The following is a 12,257-nucleotide window of genomic DNA, read 5'->3' on the forward strand; positions in this document are numbered from 1 at the left end:
TAGAGCAAAAGACTTGAGAAGCACAATTTTAGAGGAGGACAACTTCATGCTGGGACCCATGGTTCCAGAGGTGTCACCCCATTGCCTTGGGCCCAGCCTGTGGTGGACCATGGCAGAAAAGTGAGGTGGAGGAAAGTGGCTCAGGACATGGCACTAGGAAGGAGGGGGGGGGGAGGGAGATACCTCTGCTCTCCAAGAGCAAAATATATGGCCCCACCCCCACCAATGACTCCTCTCTTCCAACCTCACCCTATCTGCCCACAGGGATTAATGCACTGATTAGGTTCCAACTCTCACAACACAATCATTTCCCCTCTAAACTTTCTTGCAAAATTGTCTCACATGTGAGCCTTTGGGGGACACCTCATAATATCCCGTGATGAGGTCAGAGCCCCCTGATTTAGTTCCTGGATAAAAGCTACACCCCTAAACCTTGCTACGCTGGGGATCCTGCTTCCAACACATGTATTTTGGGAGATACTCGAGATCCAAACCATAACAACACCTCAGACTCTCCTGAAGGAACACAGCCATGTAGACACCTTGAATTTATCCCGGTGATACCCATTTTGGATTTCCAGTCTCCTGATCTGTAAAATAATTCTTTAATGCTCTTTTAATCTCCCAGTCTTGGGTCGTAGTTGGCTCCAGCAACAAGAGGAAGTGACCATACCTCACAATCATCATGTTCTTGTTTTAATTTGGTCAACTGTGACCCCACGCCAACTCATGGTGTCTATGAAGCAGAGTTGAGAATTCATGTTGGAATCCACCTCAGGTGTGCTTTTCACACAGAAAATTGGGAAATGTAGTTTTCAAGCAAAGTAGCAAAATGGAACATTTTCCATCTTTTTATGAAATTATGTAAAATCTGTATTCATCTAGACATTGCGAATTTGTCTTTTGTCTAAATACATCAGTGGTAGAATATGAAAATACAAATTCAATAAAATTAAAAGTTCTATAAGTGGTATAATGTCAGTGTTGAAGAAAAAGATTTTGAAATAAATGTTCAGATTTTTAAAATTAATTGGATTGAAATAAACTGAATTATTGTCTTAATGCCAAAAATCATAATAAAAGCAAGTTGTAGAAAAGATCTTTAATGTAGTGGGCTTTAGAGACAGTGTCGATGAATCCTCTGAACATATACTCAGAGGGAAGAAAAGAAAGGAATAGAACTGAGAACACAGCTGATGAATTTAGGCATATTAAACAAATGCAGGTCAGGAAATAAGGAAAGAAAAACAAATGGGATCCCGGAGGATGCATTCAGACCACGTTTGTCATTATAAAATATGACAAAGTAGATATATCAACTGTTTAATGTCAATTAGAATAAAAACACATATTATGCTATATGATCCAAGGAGGTGAGCCAAAAATACAGAAAGAATAAATGCAAGGAGCTTATGACACACTGTGCTTGTCTGTCAAGACGCCACCTTGTCCCCTGAGTACGTGCCACCGTGCTGGCTGTACTTTAGTGAAGCAGGAATGAAGAAAGACACAAAACCACGAGAAGATGCTCATCTTCACTAACCAACCAAGGCAGTGCTGTGGTTTGGACTTGTGGTGACCCCCCAAAGTCAGGTGGGGGACAAGGCAAGAATGTTCAGAGGTGAAGTGATTAGATCATGACGCTGTAGCCTAACTGGTGGATTAATCCACTTGAAATGGATCAACTGGGTGATGACTGTAGGCAGGTAGGCTGTGGCTGGAGGAGCCAGGTCAAAGCTGCCTTTGGGTTTACATCATCTCTCTGCTTCCTGGTTGCCCTGCCTGAGCTGCTTTCCTCCTGCTCCCCCTTCCACCATGGTGTCTGGCCTCACCTCAGGCCCAGAGCTCTGTGGTCAGCAGCCATGGATGGAACCTCTGAAACTGGGAGCCAAAATAAACTCTTCATGCTCTAAATAGTCTCGTCAGTCCTTTTGTTCAGAGCAAGGAAAAGATCACTAAATCAGGAAGTGAACTTAGGATACAGTTGTGCCCTGCATGACCTCGTTTTGGTTCCTCACCAACCACACAGAAATGTGATCTCAGAAGTTTGCATCACCTGGTGACGTCATAACAATCTTAGCTTGAGTATGTGGGTGTGATAAAAGAGCAGGACTTGTCCTTCCCCCATATGTCTCTGGGATCCTGTCTCTTCATGTGATCTCTCCCTCTTGGGAGGGCTCCTGGCACAGCTCCATCCACCTGGATGGGATGAAGTCAGAGGCCCCCTCACCAGACCAGAGTCATGCTAACTGGACTTTATAGACTCCCAAGCTATGAGATAAATAGACTTCTTTATAATGTACCTAGTTTCTGGCACTTTGTTATAGTAATGCAAATGGACAAATATGTCACATAAAAGAGATATTGAGAAACCTAGTGATGTGATGTGTATAAACATGGAAATAGTTATGGTACATACTGAGTATTGTTGTTATTATATCTGCATTAGTAACTTTGAATTTCTTTTCCAGTTCGAAATCTTTAATTTAATTTAAAACTTGGTATTTTCTGTTCCAGATTCTATTTTACACTCGATCATCTGCACAGTTAATTTCCACTCCATATGACAAATATTCACTGAGCAAAAAAGTATTCACTTTCCAACAACAGGATGAGGCATTGTGGCAGTGAAGATGTGAAAGACCCAGTTCTCAAGTTTGAGGAATCTGTACAGAGGATGAGTAGAGAAGTTCCATATAGTTGGTGTGATGGGAAGCAGTGTGCATTTCATATAAAGGGCAAGATTTTGAGTTAATGTATTTGTATCACCTCAGAAAACATTCCTGTGTAAATGAGTTTTCAAGACAGCATTCACTCAGTACTGGAGGCACACATCCCATCACGTCTGAGGACACATGTCAATCCAAAAGACCAGAAAACAACGGCTGCAAGTTCTTGCTCATGTGAGGAAGGGGATGAATCTGATGTCGAGAGTACAGCAGTGGTCCCTGGAAGTCAGGCAGGGTGAGGGGGAGGTTGGGTAGAGGGTGTGTGTCCAGTTTCATAAGAGAAATGATTTCTAACGTTCTCCAGCACTGTAGAGGACAATAGTTCATAACAATTTATTACATAATTTTGGAAAACTAGAAGGGAGGAGTGTGAAGAAATGATAAATGTTTTAGGAGATGGAAATGCCAATGACCTTGATTTCATCACTACACATTGTACACATACCCTGAAATATCACACTGTGCCTCATCAACACATGCCAGTATCACATATCAACAAAAGTACAAATGCCCATACCTCAGTGATTGAAATGAAATTGCAATAAAAAGCCCAGCTGTTTTCATACAAAATTACAATGATCGACTAGATAGTGCACAGGTGATCCACTATGGTACATTATAAAGAATCTATGGGAATGAGCCCAAAGGAAGATGCCAAAAATAAGTTGTCATGAAATACACAGAGCAGAGGTAGTCACCTTGGATGGAAGAGGTGAGGTCTCTGGTCTCCATTATGTTGCACACTGTGACTCAGGAGAGGTGTGCTTCAACACTTTCACTGAGTGGCACCATCTTGCCGAGGACTCTCCCCAGGGCCACCTTGATGTCCCTGTTCCTCAGACTGTAGATGAAAGGGTTCAGCATGGGGGTGACCATGGTGTATGTCACTGAGGCCATCATACTTATCCTAGAAGACAGTGTGGCTACAGAACTGAGGTAGACTCCAAGGCTACTGCCATAGAACAAGGAGACCACCAGGAGGTGAGACCCACAGGTGGAGAAGGCTTTGTACTTGCCTCTGTCTGATGAGATCCTCAGGATGGAGGAGAAAATCTGAGAGTAGGAGAAGAGGATGCCAGTGAGAGGGAAGACACCCAGGACGATGGCCACAGTGTACACCACTATGTTGTTGATGAGTGTGTCAGAGCAGGTGTGCTTTAGGATTTCAGGAAGATCACAGAAATAGTGAGGGATTTCCATGTTGGTGCAAAAGGACAACCTCAGGATGGTCAATGCCCCAGGCAGGGCACCTAGAACACTAGTGAACCAGGACCCCAGAGCCATGAGCTTGCAGAGCTGTGGGCTCATGATGGCCACATAGTGCAGGGGGTGACAGATGGCCACAAAGCGGTCATAGGCCATCACTGTCAGGAGCAAATTGTCCTGGCATGCCAACAAAGCAAAAAAATAAATCTGTGAGACGCAGCCTGCAAAGGAGATCGCTTTGCTGTGAGTGTGAATGTTCCTCAGAGCCTTGGGGATGGTGGTGGAGGTGAAGCCAATGTCAGCCAGGGACAGGTTGGAGAGGAGGAAGTACATGGGCGTGTGCAGGTGGGAGTCTGAGAGGACAGCCAGGATGATGAGCAGGTTCCCCAGCACAGTGACCAGGTACATGGATAGAAGTAGGCCAAAGAGGAGGAACTGAAGGTCAGGGTCATCTGTGAATCCCAGGAGGATGAAGTTGCCTGTTTGGTTTCCTCTTTCCATGGTGCTGGTGTGTTTTCCGAGGAGGAAGAGAAGGAACTCCAAATTCACTCCAAATAGGGATTCCCCAGGATGAACCCAGTGTCTATTATTGACACCTTGGGAACTCAAGAAATCATTTGTTTTGTCTTATGATCGGGTCTCTTTGCTGACTAGTTGCAATTATCATTGTTACTCGAAGATATTGGCTCTAGGTCTATGGTTCTCCATTGGTTGTCACCTGGGAACTTGCTAGAAATGTGCATCTTCTGGCTCTCAGGACCCTGAGCCTCCCATTCTGCGTGCAGGCCCAGCACTCTGTGTTTTAACAAGCCCCTGGGGATTCAGAGGCTCACAGCCATAGGAGGACCACAGCTGCAGTGCCTGAGCCTCCCTAAGCATCCTCCCTCCCCAGCATATCCCTGCTGGCTGCTCTGGGGTGTTCTGCCACAGACACATGGGATGAGAGCGTCCTAGCTCCAGGCAGGTCTGTGAGGCATTGGAAGGCTTGTTGTTTTACTGTGCTGCTTTTCTGGAATTTCTACGTGTGTCTCCCGACCTTTGGTGGCCCTTCTGCTAACACACATAAAAAGCATTGCTATCATTAAGCATTGTTTCCATTTCCTCTGAATCACCACTTTTCTTTTATGAATCCAACCAACAAGGGTTTTTCTAAATAAAGAAATCCTAGCATTTCTAAATGTAAAAGTGAATCTTTTGGGTATTTTCCATCATCTGATTCTCACCACATCCACTTATTCCCCCACATGGAAATGGCTCTTCAAATCGTGCCCATTCTGGACACCGACATTCTTTCTGCGTTTTCTTTATGGCAAATGTAGTTTGGATTAATTTTAATTTCATATGTTCTTCTCTTCAGATGTAAATGGCCTCTGTCAGTTTTTAAAAATTCAGGTATATCCTTTGTCACATTCTTATAAATAAATGATTAAAAATGACCATTTACCAGGTTGTGAGATCTTTGGTCCCATTTTTAAAAAAATTGACTCTCTTCATATTTGAAAGTTGAGTATGACAAGTCATTTAGTATTATTTCCACTGTCATTTTATTCCTCTTACCTGACTATACTCATACATGAATTTAAGAACGACTAGGCTCTTTTGTAAGAACAATATGTCTGGAATTTTATTAGAAATCCCCTCAAATTTATAAAACAATCTGGTAACAACTGACATGTTACAATGTTCAGGTTGTCATTCCAAGTACAGGAATTGACCTCTAGATATTTCTATTTTTTATGGGCAAACTTTTCTTTTAATGAAAAGTAGATTGTGTCCATTTCTTTTAAGTAATATTGAGTGTATTTTAGGTTTAATGCTCATAAGAATGATTATTCCCCATATTATATGTCCTCTGTTGCTATTATAGGCAGAAATCTTTTATTTTTTTTAATTGATAAAGTTTCATGTAATTTTCTGGGTTTTCTCATAAATTTATGATGTTTTCTAAAAGTCTACTTTGACTAAAAATATTAATTTGGAACACATTATCTCTCATTTTGGTTTCATTATTTTGTTTCCAAAATCCAAATCCTTGTGAAGGTTTTGTGTAAGACAGGGAATTCTTCTACTTTTTCCTTTGTTTAAGCTAATAACCTTAGAGTTTTTTCATCAAATGTGATGCTCACTGTCATATTCAGGTGTTTATATTTAATATGTAATTTTAATGCCATTGACATGCATTTTTTATTCCTGGATCATTTAGAGAGGCTATTTAAAGATATCAATAAACCTGTCATGGTTAATTAACTATTTTGAAAATATAATGTTAAATCCAATCTGTATATTCTTAAATAAATTTCAAACATTTGATGTGTAACAAGAAACAATAGCAGCTAACTTAATGCCTATACTTCACATATAAGTATATGAATAATATAAATTTATACAGGGACATCTATTACCATTGAAAGTAGAAGTATTTATGAATTAACAGTTTTTTGGGGTATAAGTAAGAAAAGTTCAGTGATTGGATTGAAAACATCTGAAGGAGAAAAAGTGACATGTAGATAGTTAAGACACAAAAATAAATAACCTCCTTGTTTAAAGTTAATATCTTAGATTTATAAAGTCCTAATGATAAATTATAGAGGGACTAATGCATTTCTGGGAAGAGGGCATAGACTATTAGACATTTGTGAAAGGAAATATACAAAGGGTATTAAATGCTTGAGATTTTCATTCTTACCATTAATGATGAAAGGGAAATGTCGAATAAGATCCCATCTTCTCTGAAGTCATTTAGAAGTCCTTGTTAAAAACAGTAGCTGCAAAATTCCATCATGAGAAATGGAAGACACTGCTGTGAGTGCATACTTGGTCAGCTTTTCTGGGTTGGAGAAATTTAAATCAGCAAATAGATGTTTGTAATGACACACATGCTTACATAAGAAAAGTTATCCTCAAGATTCACCAAGCGGGGCTGGCTGGGGATATAGCTCAGTTGGTAGAATGCTTCTTCACATGCACAAAGCCCTGGGTTTAATCCCCAGCACCAGAAAAGAAAAAAAAAAAGAAAAAGCAAATAGAGACTCACTAAAGTCATAGCAGAGACCATTACTGAGTGGTAACATGAATCCTTCTTTTTTGGGGGGGCCGGTACCAGGGATTGAACTCAGGGGCACTTGACCACTGAGCCACATTCCCAGCCCTATATTGTATTTTATTCAATGATCAGGTCTCACTTCTCACTGAGTTGCTTAGTGCTTTGCTTTTGCTGATGCTGGCTGTGAATTTCAGTCCTCCTGTGTCAGCCTCCTGAGCCGCTGGGATTATTGGCATGTGCCACTGTGTGAGGCTTCAGAGTCACTGTCTAGTTTATTATTCTATCCTTAGGAAATACCAACTTTAAAATTTAAAGATATTGGTAATAAAACATCATAGGGAAAAGCTAATTAAAGCAGAAAGGAGGAGAAAATAAAGATCCAAGCAGAGTAGATAAATTAAAAAGAAGAAAGACTCTGGAACTGAAAAAAATAACTCAGTAACTAATTCATTAGTATTCACATATAAATTTCACAAATGAGACAGAATTCTGATGAAATGGACAAAAGGAGGAAGAATAGAAATGCCTAAAGTTGGAACGAGAAAAATGAACACAAGGTGAAGAAAACGCTCAACCTTACAAGATTACACTCCTTATAACTCCAGGAGAAGAGAATGCAACTCTCTCATAACAGAACTTATTTCTGGGAAAATAATTGTCCAAAGTTGATGAAAGATACTAGTTCAATAACCAAAGGAAGAATGAAATAAATTACAAAATTTCCACCACAAATGCCCTGGCAGGGCCCGGAGGCAGGAGTAACACCAGAATTCTGCTTTAGGTAAAGAAGAAAACTAAGTCTATCATCATTAATGTTTACCAGTACATTGGAAGTTTGAGTCAGTGCCATACAAGGAACAAAAGAAACCAGGCATTGAAGGCAACACCCATTGTTTTCAGAGGAGGGACTGACTGCAGACGATCTAGGGTAGCTGCGAGGCTATTTTAACTGAGTGCGATTTTGCTAAGGCAACGGATAGAAAACTAAGATGCAAAGAGCAGAAGCCACTCCAGGTGGCATCAGGAGCACAGAGAACATTCAGAATGTCTTGCAAATAGGGCTCCTATTTTTTAGCTCTAAATATGTCCATCAATGAATGAGAACTCAGTATGCTCTTTGTAACCTCTCTGCAAAGCCAAATTATTAAAAATAAAAATTAACAAAAAAGGAACTCACAAGAGATAAAAAGGGGGCATCCCCAAGCGCAGTCAAATCTGTTAGAAAATAGGTCTCAAACATGTCAAATATTAACTCCATTGAAAACTACCCGACAGGGACAGGAATATTGTAAATACCCAACAAATAAGAGTAATAATAGCTAGAACTTTCTCGAGGACCTATATCTGTCCAGTCCTCACACTATGTTTAATATACCTTAGCTCATTTTTATCTTTGTTTATTTTTCATACAACATAAACAGAATTGTGTTAATGAAATCCAATGAGACAAATGAAGAGGTATGGATGCTCACTACGTGTTAAGAGATGACTTAAATCGTTCTCGAGCACATCCTTATTAATTAAATCCTCATATTACCTCTACAAAGTGGATCTTACTATTACCCCAATTTTTCAGATGTGAGGGAGACACAAAAGTTAGGCTCAGGACGTAGTAATGGAGAATGGATGAATGAATGTCCAAGTGCGATGCACAGAAAAGAGGTCTCTTCTTGAGAGAGTGCATGAAAGGGTAAGTAGAAGAGGTCAAGATGGGGAGCATTACAGATACGCGTCAAATAATGTACAAATTACAAAGAACTATATATAAATAGAGGGAGACAGGAGGAGGAAAGGGAACCAGGAAGGTGAGAGGAAAAATGGGAAGTACTGGGGATTGAATTGGGGCAATTATATTCCATGCTTGTCATGTCAAAACGAACACTGATACCGCAGGTCACGATGACGTACTCATAAAGAGGGAAATTAAAAAATGTTAACTTTCAACTAAATTAAATGGTATGGGCCCCCAAATTTCATTCTTCTTATTACTAGATCTATGTTACAAAAATCACCTGTGATCAATAATGTATTATACTTTAATTTCTGTCAATGAAACAATGAAAACATTAAAAGACAAAAAATGGAGCGTCTTTGGTGGAGAAGGATGAAGGTACCTGCAATGCTGCTGCTGTTGGGTAGGAAACTTGAGACACGCTGAGGCTTGTTCAACGAGGAAGGTGAGAGAGCCTCGGAATCGGGTTTCACCAGAGAGACACGAAGTAGAGAAGTCGAGAGAGACGGGAGCTGACTGCACAGACGGCTCTAAGTGAGGGTCTTTATTCACTGTAGTGTCCCCACTTGGGCCACCAAGGCTCATCCTGTGAGGCTGTGCTGCCTCCCACCTGCTCCTACAGCAGCAGCCCTGGGGGTGGTGAGCTCCTGCTCCTCCTTCCCTGGGTGATGAGGGTCAGCTCAGCCCTGATGAAGGGCAGGGGGAGGCGTCAGGCGTGGTGCTCTTCAAGGTCCAGGTGAAACCTCTCTTTCCTGGCAGAGCTCAGCTGTGGGTGAGAGGATCACGGAGCATATTTACTATTTCCAGGGCCTGGGAGGTTGAATTCTCATGAATGCTCATTAAATTAATTGTTGCATTGTTATCTATTCTCAGAACAATTGAGTTTCCATGGGTGAAAACAAAAAACAAACAACAAAAAAAACTAGGAAGGTAATTGTGCATGTAGCCAGTTTTGCATCACGTTTCCCCCCCCCCCAAATATGTACACTCCTTCCCCTGGGGCACTTGGCTCAAGGTGTGGTTTCTCCCTGGACTTGATCTCAACTGATCCTTGGCTTTCCCCATGAGCTTTTCCTCAATAAGTGATACAGAGTCCCTTTGTCTACACAGTTGAGTGCAGACACACATTTCCAAGCTCATGTGAGTCCTGAGCCCATGTGAGTGCTGAGCACCTTCACTGGGGGCTGTGGACAGGACCTCCCTCCCCCCACATGTGTTCCACTGATGTTGGCCTGGCATTTGTCCTCACTATTGAAGGTGCGGTGTAGACATGGCATCAGGTGTGTAGTTACAGAGGTGAGTGGTGAGAGGTGGGCTGACTGTACAGGCAGGAGTCTGCACAGGTGTCTAGGCTTTCCAGGTTCAGAGCCAGCTGAATACATGGCCTGAATGTTCCAGTCCAGAGAGGAAGGACCAGATTCACATTTCACAAAGCACTGATTTTTATTCTCCTAAATCAAGGATAATTAATATTATTTCAGAAAATAGCAGTAGGACGCAGAACATTTCTTTTGGTCTTGATGGAGTAGCCAACAGGGTTAGAAGGGAAGACCTCCAGGTGGTAGGAGTCACCTGACCCATGCCATATTCCTGGATTCACTCCCCATGCTTCCGGCTCAGGAATGATGCCCTTCTGTGCTCACAAACGGCACAAGGTCATCAGGCCTATAAATGTGTATTATAGGAAAGAGCTCATTAAATCAAATTTGGGATCCCTAGGAAATAAAAAGGGAGGATACTCAGAGTGCAACGTGTCCTTGGATCCTTGGATGTAGAAGAGAGGCAGAAAAGTCAGTGCCTGAGTGGTGCGATGTGTGGGGTTTCACTCAGCCATTGCTGGATTTGAATGTGGATGCAGAGCCCAGGCATCCAGGCATGTGGGCAGCCTCTAGAAGTAGGAAAATATAAGGAAAGGGATTCATCCTCAGGTCCTCTGAAGGCTCACAGTCACCTTCATTTTATCCCATAAGTCCAGTTTGCACTCTGACCTCCTGGACTGTAGGACCATCCATTGGTGTTCAGTTTAAACTCTGAAGTTTGCTGGAATACTGGCTCCATCTGCAATAGGAGGGGAGGACACATTGTCACCCTGAGCTTGATGTTTCAGGCTGGGTCTGTCCCCACTCCAAGCCAACTCTGTTCTTAAGAAGCTGAGGATACATGTTGAAAAGGCAACTTGGCCATGTTTTTTCCCCACAAAGAATAACTGGGAAAGATATTTTTAAAAAAGATTTTCTCTTTATGAAAATCTGAATGAAAGCTCTACTCGCCCAGGCGGTGTGGACTTGGTTTAAATCTGAATAGAAACATAAATGCAGCAGAACAATTAAATACAAATCAAATAAAATGAGAAATTACATAAGTGGCATCAAAATCAATGTAGAATCAGGTTGACCAGGGCCTAGTGGCTGATCCAGAGATCTCTGTGGACCAGTCAGTGAATGGCTTGTTGGTTGGCACCACAGGAGTCATGTTACAGAGACCCAGAGTGTCATGAGGAGTTCCCTTCACTCTCACCATTGCTACTCTAAAGCACACTAGTTAAATCCAAAGGTCTTCAGTGGGCTCACTGGTGCAGATGCCCATGTGGCTGAACGTATGTGCTGTTCTTTGAGTTTTGATCCTAACTCTGCCCCTGGGGTTGCAAGAGTTTATGACTGTGCACAGAAATGGTCCCCTAGTTGTGACAAGTCTTACAGAGGAGCTGAAGAAACTTGCAAAATAAGCCTGGGCCAATCACATGCTGGGACCAGAGAGGAAGCTAGCCAATGTTCCAGATGGTTCCTTTCTTGTTCGGGATAGTTCCATTGACTGTTATCATCTAAGCATGAGCTTTCTTTCCCATGGAAAAACACTACCCACTAGAATGGAGCACTCCAATGGTAGGTTTAGCTTCTATGAACAACCAGATGTGGAAGGACATGCGTCCATAGTTGATCTAATGCCGCATCCAGTCAGGGACTCTGAAAATGGAGCTTTTGCTATTGAATGTCTCAGTTGTCTGGATCTGCATCCTACCCCTTCAGACTGACCAATCCAGTGGTGAGGTTCAGGCAGTACCTTCTCTGCAGTACCTGTGTCTTCATTATACCTCCATCTACAAGGATAGACCTAATTCAGAAACAGCATTTGGCAAACAAAATGAAGGACTATTTTCAAGAGATGCACTCCTGAAAGATTGAGAATGCTGTGTCTTGTATGTTGGGAAAATGAAAAAAAGACTGAATCACAGTTTACTACTTTCATTGCCAGCAGAATCTTTTGCTGCCGTAACTCTTCTAGTTTCCTATGTAAAAGAGTCATCAGTTTGTTTAGGATTCGGGAAGTGTCTGCAAAAGGTATCTTGGGTTTATTTTGGTTCTTAAAAGGTATATCTTGAGGTTCTAGAAGTGAAAATTATCTTTCATTAGTGTGTAGAAAAATCACAGTGTGAATTATCAGATTCTCCCTGATGCCCTCCCCTAGTTCTTTACTGTCATTTTTATGCATGAAAAGCACACTTCATGTAACTTCAACCCTGAGTGAATGAATGAAACTCACAGATGGA

The 12,257-nt window shown here is 41.7% G+C and overlaps 1 protein-coding gene across 1 annotated transcript; it reads right to left on the reverse strand.

The window, feature by feature from the left end:
- Nucleotides 1-3,479: 3,479 nt before the first annotated feature.
- Nucleotides 3,480-4,436, reverse strand: LOC144253824 (olfactory receptor 7C2-like). The gene has a single exon (XM_077796490.1). It carries the CDS (start codon nt 4,434-4,436, stop codon nt 3,480-3,482), a length of 957 nt encoding a protein of 318 aa, XP_077652616.1.
- Between the last annotated feature and the right edge of the window lie 7,821 nt (nt 4,437-12,257).

The sequence above is a fragment of the Urocitellus parryii genome, chromosome 3 (genome assembly GCF_045843805.1).
Source record: "Urocitellus parryii isolate mUroPar1 chromosome 3, mUroPar1.hap1, whole genome shotgun sequence".
In the NCBI taxonomy this organism is placed as follows: Eukaryota; Metazoa; Chordata; class Mammalia; order Rodentia; family Sciuridae; genus Urocitellus; species Urocitellus parryii.